Source organism: Bufo bufo, chromosome 1 (assembly GCF_905171765.1).
Source record: "Bufo bufo chromosome 1, aBufBuf1.1, whole genome shotgun sequence".
NCBI lineage: Eukaryota > Metazoa > Chordata > Amphibia > Anura > Bufonidae > Bufo > Bufo bufo.
Genome location: NC_053389.1, coordinates 47,369,255 through 47,386,781, shown reverse-complemented (window position 1 = coordinate 47,386,781; position 17,527 = coordinate 47,369,255). Strand labels below are relative to the sequence as shown.

The window sequence follows — 17,527 nt, the reverse complement described above, 5'->3', positions numbered from 1 at the left end:
AGGACACTGCGTCCATCTGTGTGTACAGGACACTGCGTCCATCTGTGTATACAGGACACTGCGTCCATCTGTATATACAGGACACTGCGTCCATCTGTGTATACAGGACACTGCGTCCATCTGTGTATACAGGACACTGCGTCCATCTGTGTATACAGGACACTGCGTCCATCTGTGTATACAGGACACTGCGTCCATCTGTGTATACAGGACACTGCGTCCATCTGTGTATACAGGACACTGCGTCCATCTGTGTATACAGGACACTGCGTCCATCTGTATATACAGGACACTGCGTCCATCTGTATATATACAGGACACTGCGTCCATCTGTGTATACAGGACACTGCGTCCATCTGTGTATACAGGACACTGCGTCCATCTGTGTATACAGGACACTGCGTCCATCTGTATATACAGGACACTGCGTCCATCTGTGTATACAGGACACTGCGTCCATCTGTGTATACAGGACACTGCGTCCATCTGTGTATACAGGACACTGCGTCTATCTGTATATACAGGACACTGCGTCCATCTTTATATACAGGACACTGCGTCCATCTGTGTATACAGGACACTGCATCCATCTGTGTATACAGGACACTGCATCCATCTGTGTATACAGGACACTGCGTCCATCTGTGTATACAGGACACTGCGTCCATCTGTGTATACAGGACACTGCGTCCATCTGTGTATACAGGACACTGCGTCCATCTGTGTATACAGGACACTGCGTCCATCTGTGTATACAGGACACTGCGTCCATCTGTGTATACAGGACACTGCGTCCATCTGTGTATACAGGACACTGCGTCCATCTGTGTATACAGGACACTGCGTCCATCTGTGTATACAGGACACTGCGTCCATCTGTGTATACAGGACACTGCGTCCATCTGTGTATACAGGACACTGCGTCCATCTGTGTATACAGGACACTGCGTCCATCTGTGTATACAGGACACTGCGTCCATCTGTGTATACAGGACACTGCGTCCATCTGTGTATACAGGACACTGCGTCCATCTGTGTATACAGGACACTGCGTCCATCTGTGTATACAGGACACTGCATATATCTGTATATATATATATATATCAGGACACTGCATCCATCTGTGTATACAGGACACTGAATATATCTGTGTATACAGGACACTGCGTCCATCTGTGTATACAGGACACTGCGTCCATCTGTGTATACAGGACACTGCGTCCATCTGTATATACAGGACACTGCGTCCATCTGTGTATACAGGACACTGCATATATCTGTATATATATATATATATATATATGCCAGGACACTGCATCCATCTGTGTATACAGGACACTGCATATATTTGTGTATATATATATATATCAGGACACATTATCCGTGTATATATATATATATCCTCAGGAAGGCGGGAAGATGGGACAGACGGCCACACTTCTCATTGTCAATGAACCTGTGTGAGGTGACTGTCCTCCTCCTGCCGCCAGGGGTCGCTGTGAGGTTACTGCACCCCGTGCTCCTATTGATGGAGGTGCAGTCCGTTCCTCCCACCGGCAGAGGTCGCTGTGGACTTGAAGTCTTTCTGGCTCATCTCGTCTCGCTGCTCCCCCATGTGCATGTGTTTGGTGTTGTGCCGGGCGGCTGTGTCGTGACCGGAGTTGCTGTTTGTCGGGACGGATAGACGAGTATCGGGACAAGTAGCCGGGATTGAGCCAGGTTAGCGGCCTCCTGTGCCGGGCTGTCTTCTCCGGGCACTATGTTGGGGGGGAGGGGAGGTGGGGGCGGAACCACGTGGTGCCGGAGCCCAGAGACACACAGCCCATTGTTCGCATCACTCACCCGGCGCCTCCGGACAAAGGGCGCGCTCTGCCCATCGACAGCACGCACCCGCCGGCCGCCGCAGGTGACCCGACCGGGCTGAGGGGACCCCGACTGCATGTAAGGGGCGCAGGACGGGGGGCTGTCGGGGGTCAGAGCCGAGGGGGCGACTAGGAGTTGTGGGGGGAGTAAGGAGAGCGGCGGCTGAGGTGCTGTGACTTCTGTTTTGTGGGGGGTGAAGTGGGAATCTGTGGTGCGAGGTCTCCTGGGGCCAGGACCAGCCTGAGAGTTACTGGGGGGGTTATACTGACTGCTGCACAGTATTGGGGTACAAGGTCTCCTGAGGTCAGTGATGAGTCTGTATGTAAATGTCTAGTAATCCGGGTTATAATGACTCTGCTGCACAGTATTGGGGTTCATACAGGTATATAATGTGGGGTACTAGATGGCTGGGGGTCAGCAATGAGTGCGCGTTACAGGAGGGGGTCTGTATGTAAGTGTCTGGTAATCCGGGTTATAATGACTGCTGCACAGTATTGGGGTTTGTAAATGTATAGAATTTGGGGTACAAGGTCTCTGGGGTCAGGACCAGTCTGAGAGATCTGTATGTAAATGACTGATCATCCGGGGGAGACCCCGTACACACGACCGTGTCCTTTTTGCAGTCCACAAATCACGGATGCGGTCCATGTGCCATCCGCGTTTTATTTGCGGACCTAATGTTTTCCAATTGTTCTGATGTCTGCGTTTTGCGGACACATTCTGTCATTTGGCGGAACAGACATATGGATGAGGAAAACGCACAGCTGTGCTGTCGCCATCCGTATTACTTGGCCGCGGACCCCCTGAAGGCAATGGGTGCAGAAAGAAGGCGTCTGCGACACGGTCCGCATCCGTATTTTGTAGATCCGTGATTTTCAGACCGCAGAAAGGATAGTTGTGTGCATGAGGCCTTATATTGAGACTGCAGCACAGTACTAGGGTTCATACCTGTATAGAATTTGGGGGTACAGGACTGTGTCTGAGTTACTGGTGGGAGATCTGTATGTAAATGTCTCGTCATTGGGGTTCATACATGTATGGAATATGGGGCGCAAGGTCTCCTGGGGTCAGTACTGGTTCTGTAAGTTAAATGGGGTGAGATCTGTATCTTAGTGTTTGGTCATCTGTGTTGTAATGTACAGTACTGGGGTTCATACATGTATTGAATTTAGGGTACAATGTCTCCTGGGGTCAGTGTATGAGTCCTGTTATTCTTGGTTATAATGACTACTCTACAGTATTGGGGTTCATACAGTTATAGATTTTGGGGTACATGGTCTCCTGGGGTCAGGGCGGGGTCTGTGAGTAACATGGGGGGGTCTGTATGTAAATGTCTTGCCATCTGGTTTATAATGTGGCTTCTGTTCTGCGGTATAGCATTAGGGTTCATGCATGTGTAGAAGTTGGGGGACGTCGAATCATGATGGTTGATGTCTGGGAACTGATGGGTTCTTGTCGAGTGTTTGAAGCTCCTCAGATGTCTCACCCTAAGTCTCCTGCTTTCCACAGTGACCCACATCCGACTCATTCATCATGCCACCAAGGAAGAAGGTGACAGATGGAGCTGGACCTGGAAATGGCGCTGCCCGTCCTGGAGGCAGGAAGAAACCCGCGGGCAAGAAGAGAGACCGAGATGAGTTCAGCAGCGATGACGATGATCTGGATGGGAGCCCCGGCTCTGACGGATTCCAGGGGCCCAATAGCAAACGTGGAGCTGGAGGCAAGGGCGGCGGCAAATCCCCGGCACCAGCCGCAGTCATAGTCACCGAGCCCGAGCACACCAAGGAGAAGATTGTGAGGACTAAGTATTATTGGGGTTATGGGGTGACCCTGGAATAGTCCTTTACTGTCCAGGAGCTAGAAAATGCATTCAGGACAGTTCTGGTTGTGGGAAAACTGCAATTACTGCTGCCTTACAAGTAGTGCCCCAGCTTTCCTATGTTCTGGAGCAGCGATATGTAAGCAGGTCTGTATTGCTGTGTGAGGTTAGTAGTTTTAAAAGGTTATCTGTCAGTAGTTTTGTACCTATGACACTGGCTGACCTGTTACATGTGCGCTTGGCAGCTGAAGGAATCTGTGTTGGTCCCATGTTCCTATGTGCCCGCATTACGGAGAGAAAAATTATGTTTTATTATATGCAAATGAGCCTCTAGGAGCAACGGGGGTGTTGCCATTACACCTAGAGGCTCAGTTCTCTCTGCAAACTGACGCACCCTCTGCACTTTGACAGGACCAGGCAGTGAACACATTCTCACCTGGCCTGTCAATCAAAGTGCAGCGAGAGCAGAGCCTCTAGGTGTAATGGTAACGCCCTTGTTGCTCCTAGAGGCTCATTTGCATATATTAAACCATAAGTTTTCTCAGCAATGCGGGCACATAGGAACATGGGACCAACACAAATGCCTTCAGCTGCCAAGCGCACATGTAACAGGTCAGCCAGTGTCATAGGTACAAAACTGCTGACAGATGCCCTTTAAGGCCTCTTTCACACGAACGATACGGATTAGGTCCGGATGCTCGCACCATTTTGCAAGCAAGTTCACTCAGTTTTGTCTGTAATTGATTTTATATAACCTACATAGAAAATGCCAGACCGCTTATACTAATTAAATCCTTTATTACAAATCACAATTAAATACATTCATGATTAAAAGAAATTGGTGCAGGAGATAAAAAACGACATCACTGGAGGAAACATACAGTGGACGCAAGTCCTTGTTCATCCAACATGATTATTCACTAAAGTGCATATGTAAGAATTCAAATGAAAACAGGAACATAGGACAATTACCCATACTGTGTCTCCTCCAGGATGGCGCCAACCCCAACGCGCATTTCGGCGTACCCCCAGACGAAGGTACGCCGAAACGCGCGTTGGGGTTGGCGCCATCCTGGAGGAGACACAGTATGGGTAATTGTCCTATGTTCCAGTTTTCATTTGAATTCTTACATATGCACTTTAGTGAATAATCATGTTGGATGAACAAAGACCTGCGTCCACTGTATGTTTCCTCCAGTGATGTCGTTTTTTATCTCCTGCACCAATTTCTTTTAATCATGTATGTATTTAATTGTGATTTTTTTTTTTTTTTTTTTTTTTTTTTTAATAAAGGATTTAATTAGTATAAGCGGTCTGGCATTTTCTATGTAGGTTATATATTAGTATGATGATTGCCACAGGCTTAGTCATTACTTGAACAAGTAATCATCCCACAGTTAGGGTATATTATCGGATGTTGTAATTGATTTTAGTTGTTCAGTTTTTTCTGCACGGGTGCAATGCGTTTTTTGACGCGCGTAATAAAAAAACTGAAGGTTTACAAACAACACCTCTTAGCAACTGTCAGTGACATTTCTGCTGCACTGAAAGTTCCCAAGAGCACAGTGGCCTCCATAATTCCTACATGGAAGAATATTGGAAAAAGCAGGACTCTTGCTAGAGCTGGCCACCCCACCAAACTAAGTAATGGAGGGAGACCAAGATCCCATTGGTCACTCTGAAGATCCTGTGTGTAGATGGGGAAACTTCCAGAAGGTCAATCACTGCAGCCTCCACCAATCTGGGCTTTATGGCAGAGTGACCAGAAAGAAACCTCTCCTCAGTAGTAGACACATGAAAGCCGCCTGGAGTATGGCCTCAATTCTAAATGTCATATCTGTAGGAAACCAGACACTGCTCATCACCAGCCCAGTACAAGCATGGTGGGGCAGCATCATGCTGGGGGAACTGGTCAGGGTGGAGGGAAAACAGAATGGAGCAAAGTACAGAGATATTCTTCATGAAAACCTGATCCAGAGCTCTGGACTACGGTAGTGTTGAGCGAAGCTATCTTCAGATGTTTCTTCCAGAGTCGCTTAGTTCAAAACTTTGGAATAATACTGTACGGAGATCCGTCTCCGTACAGTATTAGAATGTATGGGCTCCGATGAACCAAAGTTAGTTATTCGCGAAGTTGTGCGTGACTTTTGTTGAGTAACTTTGGAAAAACACTTTAAAACTTGAAACCGAACTTGGCTTTGGTACCAAGGTACAAAACTAGTCTGGACCTCAGACTGGGCCAAAGGTTCACCCTCCAACAAGACAGTGACCCTAAGTACACAGCCAGGATAACATAGGAGCGGCTTAGGGACAACTCTGTGAATCTTCTTGAGTGGTCCAGCCAGAGCCCTGAACCCAATGGAACATGACTGGAGACACCTGAAAATGTCTGTCCGCCGACGGTCCTCATCCAACCTGACAGAGCTTGAGAGGTTCTACAGAGAAGAATGGCAGAAAATCTCCAAATCCAGGTGTACAAATCTTGTGGCATCATCCCCTAGAAGACTGGAATCACTGGTAAAGGGGCTGAAGATTTGCGTCAATGCAAGATTTTAGTTTACTTTTCAAAAAGTTACAAAAGATTCTGTTCTCGCTTTTTCATTATGATGGACCCAAGTGCAGAATGATGGGGGGGGGGGGGGGGGGGCAAAGCACAAAGAGCAATATAACAAATTGTGAAAGGATCTGAAGACTTTCTGAACCCACTGTAATTTTATTATTTCTCGTCTTCTGAAATCTTTGTAGTTATATAATTATGAGGTAATGGATTAAAACCAGTTGAGCGGCTTGTGAGATCCGTGTTAGAGCTTGTCCTCTCCCATGATGTGTTGACTTTCTAAGTCGGGGATACTGAAGTACTTCTTGTAAAAGTCCACATACATGTGTCTGTCGTCAGGTGAAGGTCCAAGCCTCCATAAAAAAAAAATTAAAGGAGAGACAGCTGTAGCAGTAGCGCTCTGCGACTCGTTTATAACGGTAAACTGCGTCTCTATTCCCACCCAATCTCTTTAGTGCCCCAACACAGTCCGAATGTCCCCTAAGTGTAGAGCTGGGTGATATGGCCTAAAATCTATATCGCAATATAATTTGACGCATGTGCGATATAACGATATATCGCAATATATTATTTTCTTCCGTATGTATATAAATTACATGGCCACCATCATGTACCCCAGCCAGCGCCATCCATCGCGCTGACGATGTGTGAACGCACGCCCCTGGTCAAGTGCAGCGCGGTGCAGTCGGGAGGCTTCTTCAATTCCCTACCGCCCCGTGGTCATCTATCGCGATATAGCTAACATCTATATCGTTGCCCGAATTTATGTTGATAATATCGTATATCGTTTATATCGCCCACCCCTACCTTAGTGTCACCTCACAGTAATAAACAATACTATATGGGCCCTAGTAGAGACCCGCGGGAGGTAAACCTCAATATTCAACCGACCAGAGACCGAAAATCCCTGTAATGGGTACTAATTAACGTTGTTACAACGAGTAGCTACTCGCGCTCCCCTTGCTACAAGGTTGAAGGGATTTGAATAAACAAGCAGTTAACCAGCGCTTCACCTGAGAGTTTCTTGTTGTGGGGTTTATGGTTTGCTAGAAACCAATATTTTAATAATGATCTAATAAAGTATACATCTTTTAATTTACGTTAGGTAGTACCTCTACAGGGATTTTCGGTCTCTGACCGTTTGAATATTGGGACCTCACAGTAATGATGCCCCTTTAGTGCCCACCGCAGAGTGTTGTGGTGCCCCCTCAAAGCAGGATGATCCCTTAAATCCCCCGTCTATAACTTATGCCCTCTAAGTGCCCCGACATAATATATTTTCTTAACCTCCCTGTCGGTTCGATATCTTCATTAATTTTCTACCCGGAGCGGTACGAACTTCCGGAGCTGCGGCCGGAAGTTCGCGCCGCACTCTGGAAATGCGTATGCGGACAGCACACTGTGTGCTGTCCACATCCATCCCTGAGCCGTTCAAATTAACTCGTGGTGGTCCCGAGTGTGGCTCGGGGTTACCGCTGCTTGCAGTGTAATGTGACCCCGAGCCACACTCGAGGAGGTTGTGACCCCCACACAGTAATGCTCTCTTGAGGGTCCCCCATGGAGAGATGTCACACATTGCCTCCAAAATCATTACGTACCCCATCTGCTCTCTCCGTCGGCTCCCTGTTTCACTTTTTTGTTAGCGATGCAGTGAGAAGCGGGACATGCAGGGGTCCAGACAGCTGGCAGCCCCCAGTTGAGTGCTCATCCTGTCACTAATAGATCACATCCCGCTTGCACAGTGTTACTGCGGTGACATGTCCAGCGCAACAGGTGGGTGTTATGTCTGATTTATTTTTTTTACTTTTTCCCTCCTTTCCAGAAACTTGAAGGCTCTAAAGCAAAGGGTCAGTTGTTGATTTTTGGAGCAACCAACTGGGATTTGATTGGACGGAAAGAAGTGCCTAAACAGCAAGGTGAGCCCCCTGGACACAGCCGCCCCCTGTCAGGGCATGATGGCAGTTGTGGTTTTGCTCCAGAATGTTTAGGGCTCCTATATGGTGAATGTGCAGCCAGGAGGGAGCAGATCTAGTCATCTTATATTCATATTTATGTATATATAATCAGATTTCATTTTCTTTCTCCAGCTGCTTATCGTAACTTGGGCCAGAACCTGTGGGGACCTCACCGATACGGCTGTCTGACAGGGGTACAGGTCCGAACTGTGGCCTCCGGGCCCTGTGCTGCTCACAGTATACTTATCACCACAGAGGGGAAGATGTGGAGTTGGGGTGAGTACTGCAGCTGCACAGCCCCTCCATTGACTGTACAGGTGAATTAAATCTATTGCTGCCAGTTTGTGTGGACACAACCGTATCTGTTTTGCAGTACGCAAATCGCAAATCCCGGCCGCGTACACGCTGCCATTTTCTTTTTCACTACAAAGTGTGTTCAATGTTCTATCCTTGTCTGCAAAACAGACAAGAATAGGACATGTTGTATCTTTTTTGCGGGGCCGCAGAATGGACGCGTGGTTGCGGACAGCACATGGTATGCTGTCCGCATCTTTTGCAGCTCCATTGAAATCAATAGCTCCGCATCCAATCAGCATTTTTTAAAGTCATGTTCATCAGCCCCAACTTTGACTGACTGTGAATGGAATCGGGGACCAGCAGAGGCAGACCACACAACTGCTTTAAAGCTGAACTACCATCTCTACCCGACATATGTCCTTCGCGTTTCCTTTCAGCCGCCACTAGGAGGAGCTCAGTGCAAAGGGATTTACAGTTGAATTTGCATTAAATGATAACTATTAAAGGGGTTATCCGATTTCTTAAACCCCCTTCCCCACACACACATTTGCCGGGCCCCTCACTGGTAATATACTTACCCCGCTCCTGGTCCCCGCACCGCTGCTGCTGATTCTCTCTGCACATAGATGAAAATGTTGGGGAATAGCCAATGGCAGACGGGGAAGAGCCTCCCTAGCACCGCAGGTGACGCTAGGGAGGCTTGTCCCCATCCCCGCCTGCCATTGGCTGCTCCCACCCGATACCAGGTGTTTTCATCCGCGTGCAGGTAGACGCAGCGGCGGAGTGGTGTAAGGGAGGGCCCTGGCACGTGGTGGGGGTTTGAGAAATTGCATAACCCCTTTAATGCCTATGCACTGAGCTCCCTCTAATGGTGGCTGCAGGCAGACAATTGTGCGTAGTTTATGAGGAGAAGCAGAGGTTTAGGGTTGTATCAGTTTTGTCTGACAATTATGATATTCAGAAGGAGCGCCCTTTGAATCGGCTCCAATATTTCACAGTGGAGGGAAATTTTTATTTTTTTAATAAAACATTTTCAGAACAAAAATCATACATTTTTCAGAAATCTCAACATGAGTGGTAGCATACTAAGTTTTGCTATGGGGTCTTGTGAAATCTCTGTAAGCTCCTGGGAACAGCATGATATGGGGGGGGGGGGGGGCGCGCGGCTAGGTTAAATTGCCGGGGTTGCATTAAAGGGGTATTTCCGTTGTCTGATAGGTGCGGCTCTACATCGAGAGCGGACCCCTGAAGATTGTGGAGGGCGCACTGAGCATCCGTGGCTCGGCTATTTCCGTCGGGCCCCATAGAAATGAATGGGAGCGGTGGCCGTGCAAGCACGGTGTGCTTTCATTCAATCCTATGGGGAGAGCACTTGGCGATGGCTGGACCCCAGAAAACCGGGGTCCTCTGGCCACCACCTTAGGTGTGGGTCCACACCTACACCGATCAGATAATAGGATATGCTCCCATTGTCTGATATGAGAATACCTCTTTAATGCTACCAATTTTGTCCTTTACATCTCGCCCAATGGAAACCTGAAGCGTTGGTGTCTTGTAAACATCCATATTAATAATAATGATCACATTTCAGGCCGAAATGAAAAGGGCCAACTCGGACACGGCGATATCAAGAGGCTGGATGCCCCAAAGCCCATCGAGAGTCTTAAGGATGAAGTGTTCGTGTACGCGTCCTGCGGGAGGAACCACACACTGGCACTGACAGGTACGAACCACCGCTCTTGTGTGGACTGTGTCCCGTATATACATGCAGGATGCGTATATATAATCAGCCATCGTGCTCTCTGCAGAGAACGGATCAGTCTATGCATTTGGAGAGAATAAGATGGGTCAGCTCGGCCTGGGCAATAAGACGGACGCCGTGTCCAGTCCAGCTCAGGTGAGTATCCAGCAGCACGCACTGACCCCCTACTTAGTCCTCGTGACCTGATGTACTGAATCCATGCATTTTCTTCCCAGATTTTGTATAACGGGCAGCCGATCACTAAGGTGGCATGTGGAGCAGAGTTCAGTATGATCATGGACTGCAAAGGGAACCTGTATTCCTTCGGATGCCCTGAGTATGGACAGTTGGGTAAGTATTATCACTTGTTGTACTACTCTCCTCAACATGCACTCCTCATGAGGTTAGATTGTATCTAATATTGATTAAAAAAAATTCATTTGCCTCCGCACAGGTCACAACTCTGACGGCAAGTACATAGCACGGGCTCAGCGGATTGAGTACGACTGCGAGCTTATACCGCGCCGAATCGCCATTTTTATTGAAAAGACAAAGGACGGACAGATTCTTCCAGTGACCAATGTGGTTGTGAGGGACATAGCCTGCGGGGCCAACCATACGGTGAGACTTCAACACTTACGCTTTTGTGTCTTGTCCTGGTGATCTGTGGCATGTGCTGCCACCTAGCAGGAACAAAGTGAACTGCGCCACAAGAATTGTATTGAAAGTTTTTCCGAACTCCTCATATGCTCCTTTTGTCTCAAACTTGCTATGGTTTCTATGTGCACAGCTGGTTCTGGACTCTCAGAAACGCGTCTTTTCCTGGGGATTTGGTGGGTACGGCCGGCTGGGACACACCGAGCAAAAAGACGAGATGGTCCCACGACTTGTGAAACTATTTGATTTCCCCGGACGCGGCGCCTCTCAGATCTATGCAGGAGCCACCTGCTGTTTTGCTGTCAGCGAGATGGGTGAGTGCCCTTGGATGGTGTGAGAAGGGTACTAGGAATGTTTCTATAAGGGTCTCTGGCCATTAACAAATTTTGTGGTTTGTAGGTGGACTGTTCTTCTGGGGAGCAACAAACACATCACGTGATTCCACCATGTACCCCAAAAGTGTGCAGGATTTATGTGGATGGAAAGTTCGCAGTCTGGCCTGTGGGTGAGTTCCAAATGTGGCTGCTGAGCCCTATGGGAGGTTTTTTTGCAATAATATGATGTATTTGACCTCCTCTATCCCTAATTCAGTGGTGCACAACCTGCGGCCCTTGATCCATTCTGTGCAGCCCCCAGCTATCTGTTAAGGCTACTTTCACACTAGCATTTTTACTGGATCCGACAGGGTTCAGCAAAAACGCTTCCGTTACTGATAATACAACCGTCTGCATCCGTTATGAGCGGATCCGGTTGTATTATCTGTAACATAGCCAAGACTGATCCGTCATGATCTCCACTGAAAGTCCATAGAGGACTGATCCATTTTCTATTGTGGGTTATGACGGATCGGTCTTGCTCGGCATCCCAGGACGGAAAGAAAACTGCAGCATGCTGCTGTTTGCTCTCCGGTTGGGGGACGGAACGGAATGCATTTTGGAGCGCTCCGTTCAGTTAAGTTTTGTCCCCATTGACAATAAATGGGGACAAAACGGAAGCGTTTTCTTCCGGTATTGAGACCCTATGACGGAACTCAATACCGGAAAATAGAAACACTAGTGTGAAAGTAGCCTAAGAGACATACACAGTGGATATAAAATGTCTACACACCCCTATTAAAATGTCAGGTTTCTGTGATGTAAAAAATGAGACCAAGATAAATCACTTCAGAACTTTTTCCACCTTTAATGTGACCTATAAACTGTACAACTCAATTGAAAACAAACTGAAATCTTTTAGGTGGAGGGAAGTAAATATAAACACAAAATAATATGGTTGCATAAGTGTGCACACCCTTAAACTAATACTTTGTTGAAGCACCTTTTGATTTTATTACTCAGTCTTTTTGGGTATGAGTCTATCAGCATGGCACGCTTTGACTTGGCAAGATTTGCCCACTCTTCTTGGCAAAAACACTCCAAATCTGCATCTCCTGGGCACAGCCCTCTTCAGATCACCCCACAGATTTTCAGTCGGATTCAGGTCTGGGCTGTGGCTGGGCCATTCCAAAACTTTCATCTTCTTCTGGTGAAGCCATTCCTTGGTTGATTTGGATGTATGCTTTGGGTCGCTGTCATGCTGAAAGATGAAGTTCCTCTTCATGTTCAGCTTTCTAGCAGAAGCCTGAAGGTTTTGTGCCAATATTGACTGGTATTTGGAACTGTTCATAATCCCCTCTAGCTTAACTAAAGCCTCATGCACACGTCTGTGGAACACGGACCGTGTGATACCGGCCTGGATTTCTTCTGAGTGCAGGAGCGCACGGCGTCATTGGTTGCTGCCACAGTACATGATCTACGGACGTGTGCATGACTCTTAAGGCCCCAGTTCCAGCTGAAGAAAACCAGCCCCTTGGCATGATGCTGCCACCACCATGCTTCACTGTGGGGATGGGGTTCTTTTGGTGATGTGCAGTGTTGTTTTTGTGCCAAACATATCTTTTGGAATTATGGCCAAAAAGTTGACCCTTGGTTTCATCAGACATAACACCTTTTCCCACATGCTTCTGGGAGACTTCAGATGTGTTTTTGCAAAATGTAGCCCGGCTTGGAAGTTTTTCTTCGTAAGAAAAGGCTTTCGTCTTGCCAGTCTACCCCATAGCCCAGACATATGAAGAATACGGGAGATTGTTGTCACATGTACCACACAGCCAGGACTTGCCAGATATTCCTGCAGCTCCTTTCATGTAGCTGTAGGCCTCTTGGTCGCCTCCCAGACCAGTTTTCTTCTCGTCTTTTCATCAATTTTGGAGGGACGTCCAGTTCTTGGTAATGCAGTTCCGACAGTGCCCAGGGTTCACTCCTCTTCCTTCTGTCCTGACTTGGCAGATGGTATATGGGATTGGTGCCCAGCCAATCGCTGGCTGCAGTGATGATCCCCTTCACGCTGATCGGCATTCCCTGCCATGTCGGGACGGCAGCAGGTAGTGGAATGCAGCTGGGTCCCTGCTACCACTGGAAAGACAGCAGCTTGGTTTTGGGGAGGGGGGTGTAACCTGGTTTATTTACAACAATAGGATCCTGCTGCAAGGCTTTTATTTTGTTGGAATGCCCCTTAAAGCAGTGGAACCCCCAGTGTTCAGGTTGTTTTGGCTGATTTAGTGCTGTCAGTGATGGCCGACCCTCTCTGAACTCCATTATTCCTCCATGCTCTGCTGTATGTACAGGCTCAATACCATACAATTATCTGGCCTGTAATAGGAGCTTTATTAATTGTCATTTAATTTTAGCATCTTTATTATAAGGTTGCTTATAATCTTGGCCTTGTCTTCTACAGAAAAAGCAGTATTATCGTGGCAGCTGACGAGAGCACAATCAGCTGGGGACCCTCGCCAACCTTTGGAGAGCTGGTGAGTCAGTCGGCAAGACATGGCATGAATTAATCTACGAAGTGTGTATCTGGTATTTTCATGTCTTACACTGTAGTCGCCTCCGGAGCTGCATTGACTATTCTGCTTTTACATTATGTCTTACACTCCAGCCACATCTAGATCTGCTGCCGACCATATGGGATTAGTCAACCGGGTGCAGCCCAGGCACCTTAGCTGTGGTCCTGTTAGTAATGTGCACTCTGCTGAGCTGCATTGTGGGAACCGTACAGTTTGTGCCAGGCACCGTATGGTAGTGATTGTATGAAGGGAAGGTTTATTCTAACAACACTCCATAGCAGAGTTTACAATGTGTCGACTCTAAACCAGTACGTGGCAGCAGTGAAATACAGTTAATAGGAAACTAGCTAGTTTGTAACTACAACTCTGAATGTTGACTTTATCTGTAAATCTGCTCAACATTGTGGTCCTAAAATGACCCTCGCTAAGTGAACACTGGGGTCGTCTCTGCTGCCTATTCATTGTCCTCCGGTGACCCCAGTGCTCCCTTAGCACAGTAGTTTGGAGATTATTTTTTCCTTGCACAGCTCCTGAGTCCTGGGTGTAGGATGTTCACATCATCTTAGCATGGATCCTAATATCTCCTAATGTTTATTAAAGGGGGTTCTCCGTGAGTTACATATTAATGACCTATCCTCAGAATAGGTCATCCATATGAGATTGGCCAGGGGTCTAACTCCCAGCACCCCTGCCGATCAGCTGTTTGTGGAAGCCGGTGAGTGACGCGGCATCCTCACAGCTGACCAAGCATATCCCCGTTCATATGATAGTGGCTGTGCTTATCGCAGCTCAGCCCCATTGTCTTGAATGGGGCTGAGCTTCACCTAGGCCATGTGACAGATAACAATGACATCACATGGCCTAGGAAGAGGCCTAATCGCTCACGGAGTGCCACGGTCTCTTCGTTCCCGTGATCGGGTGAAGTTCCTGTAATCGGACCCCCTGCTGATCTGATATTGATGAATTATCTGGAGGATAGGCCATCAATATCTAAATACCAGAAAACCCCTTTAATATATTATATTGTACCTCTACAGGGTTATGGGGACAACAAGGCCAAGTCCTCCACCACAGCTCAGGAGGTGAAGACATTAGACAGCATCTACTCAGAACAGGTGAGTTTCCATGTAGATCACTGTACTCCCGACAGTCTGTGCTGTTTCCTCTCCTCTGACAATCTGCTTTGTTTCCTCATCTTTGACTCCCTGACGTTCCTCTCTCCAGGTGGCCATGGGCTATTCACATACCCTGATTGTGGGCCGTGATGAAACCGAACAGGACAAGGAGAAGCTGAAGAAGCTCCCGGAGTACAACCCTCGCACCCTGTGATACGCTTTTTCCTGGTTTGGGAGGAGACTCGACATAACAACCACTCCTCTCATCCACCCCTAGTGACCCCTGCAGTGCCCTCCACTGTGGCAGGTGGCTCCAGCACTGACAGGGGTGAGGCAGCTGAACCTAAACCAAGGGGACTGGAAATCCTCAAACACATTCCTCAAGTTTTCTCCCACCTCCAATTTTCCAGGAAAAAAAAAAATAAACTTTTAAAATCTGGTGTTTCCATGGTGGTCATGTTTCTATGGAAACATGAGGGACCACTCCGGGACCTGACTTTACTCCCTTTACTCTGCCGTATGCTGCTGCTTCAGTTCCACCCCAATCCCCACCCCATCTGCTTCACCGTACGGTGCCGCCTGATGCAATGCAGAGTGCGCCCGGCGCTGAACTGCAATCCAAACCCTTTGTGAGTTTCCATTATCGGTGCCTTGCGATACGAGTGTTACTGGCAGCGTGAGCGGGCTCTGTTCCAGCAGTGCTGCACTATTGGTGCCTTTCACTTACACGTGGTTGTGGTCGGCGCACGGCCCGGTCCACACTCCACCCGTGCGTTACCAGCCTTGTTACATATAAAACCCATTATAAAGCTCCTTATTTTAGTTTTCTTGTTAGAAATAAAGTTTAAAAAAAAAAGGAAAAAAACTTAATGTCTTCTCTCCCCCTTTTTAGCATCATCAGTAAGATGAGCTGTCACTTCACTTGAAGCCAGTGCTCAGCCACCATTTTGTCCGTGCAGAAAGTTTAAGGGTTCTTGCAAATGGCAATAATGCGACCTTTCCGTTTTTTTTTGTCCCCGACGTCCTGCATTTACTTGCGACCATTCCATTGTTAGCGGGCAGCAGGAAGTTCTGCTCTTAGGTTATGATTTGCGTCCGGCGCTGTCTGAACGTTAACTGTACAGGTTTGTCTTTGAGTTGATCCCGCCTGTGGCTGCGCCGCGTGTGGGGTCAGCGGCAGCTTATTTCGCCATTGTGTCTCCCCACATTGCTCTGAAATCATTTCGCGCGAGGTCACAAGGTTCAGGGGTCCATGTTGTATCTTTCTGTTTTGAGTTTTATATTTCTGAAGGTCATTGTTTAAATAAAATACGTCTTTGTGTATGTTGTGGAGTCTGAGTCCGATGTCGCAAGAGGCGGAGCTAGCGAACAGCAGGTGGGCGGGGGGGGGCTTAGCGCTTTAAAATGAGAATCTCTGTGTGATATCTTGCCAATTGCAGGTTTAGTATCTTTCTGCAGTCATCTCTACTTGCTGTCAGTGAGTTGGAGCATTCTTGTTAACATCCAGAGACTAAACACTTGCACAGACCTAATAATTCTCACCGCTGATGGGTTTGTTACAGTGTATCGAGGGCTGATTAATTGCAGCAAACTGTCAGGATGGCAGGAGAGGAATTTGTTGCTCTTTTAGCTCACAGAGGATTATCTGCTGTGATACATTGTAACAAGTCCTTCAGCTGTGTGAGCAGAACTAGGTTTTCGGCCTCTGGATGTGAACACCATTTCTATTCATTGACCTCCAGCAGAGATCCTGATCATGCAGAATTGAAACGCTGAAAATTTGCAGAGCGGTGTAATATGCAATTTGTCCCCAAGATGGCGCCAGTGATTCTTGTTTCCCTTAGGCTTCCTGCACAAAGGTGTGGGTGATGCAGATCTCAGCCTTCCATTGAAAAGTGAAATCCACACAAAGAATTGACATGCAGTGGATTTCAAAATCCACACAGCAGGTCAATTTCAGCACGGAATTAAAAAGCAAAGTGAAGATGAGATTTGTCTCGTCTCAATCCCTTTGCTGATACTGCATTGTGCTGTGGTTTATCCGCAGTAGAATCCACGTGAAAAAAAAGTGCGTAATCTGCGCCCTGTGCAGTTACCCTTATTTTCCAGAGAGAGAACCTATATAGCAGGGGTGCACAACCTGCGGCCCTTGATACCATTCTGTGCGGCCCCCAACCATCTGGTAACAGACATGTATGTCTTGTGGCTGCTCACATGTGTTTTTCATGTATATCTCCCATTAGATGGGAGTCCTGGAAGTGTAACCAGACATTATTGGTATAAAATGTGTGTTCAATAGTACAATATTTCAGTTGTTAATACACCTTTAAATTTTAATTTCGGCCCTCGTCATTGGTTCAGTCTGGCAGTGTGGCCCCCAACCAGGAAACGTTGTGCAACCCTGCTATATAGTAACCTAGTACTGAAGCAAAGAGTTAAATTGGAGCCTGTCCTACAGTGGTTTTTCTCTGTTACCAGCGAGGAGCTCAACGCATTCCAAGATCTAGGTTTCAGCTACGCTGCCTTTAGGTGTTGTGCGCCCAAGTATCGCAGGGCAGCCGTAGTAATGACTACACCGCGATATTTGGCCCTGCGACAGGTGTTACACCCAAGATTGGCGTGTAGCCGAATCCTTGCAT

General features: G+C 47.6%; 1 protein-coding gene across 3 annotated transcripts; it reads left to right on the top strand.

Moving 5' to 3' along the window:
* Nucleotides 1-1,594: 1,594 nt before the first annotated feature.
* Nucleotides 1,595-16,211, top strand: RCC2 (regulator of chromosome condensation 2). Of its 3 annotated transcripts, none has more exons than XM_040422999.1 (13): nt 1,595-1,719; nt 3,373-3,657; nt 8,062-8,155; nt 8,327-8,470; nt 10,083-10,214; nt 10,300-10,388; nt 10,469-10,583; nt 10,687-10,853; nt 11,023-11,203; nt 11,289-11,394; nt 13,662-13,734; nt 14,811-14,888; nt 14,998-16,211. In XM_040422999.1, exons 2-13 carry the CDS (start codon nt 3,397-3,399, stop codon nt 15,100-15,102), a joined length of 1,545 nt encoding a protein of 514 aa, XP_040278933.1. In that variant the 5' UTR covers nt 1,595-1,719; nt 3,373-3,396; the 3' UTR covers nt 15,103-16,211. The 3 variants fall into 3 exon arrangements, with proteins under 3 accessions (XP_040278933.1, XP_040278947.1, XP_040278939.1); XM_040423013.1 differs by lacking the exon at nt 1,595-1,719 and adding an exon at nt 1,793-1,906; XM_040423005.1 differs by lacking the exon at nt 1,595-1,719 and adding an exon at nt 1,802-1,941.
* The last annotated feature ends 1,316 nt before the right edge of the window (nt 16,212-17,527 follow it).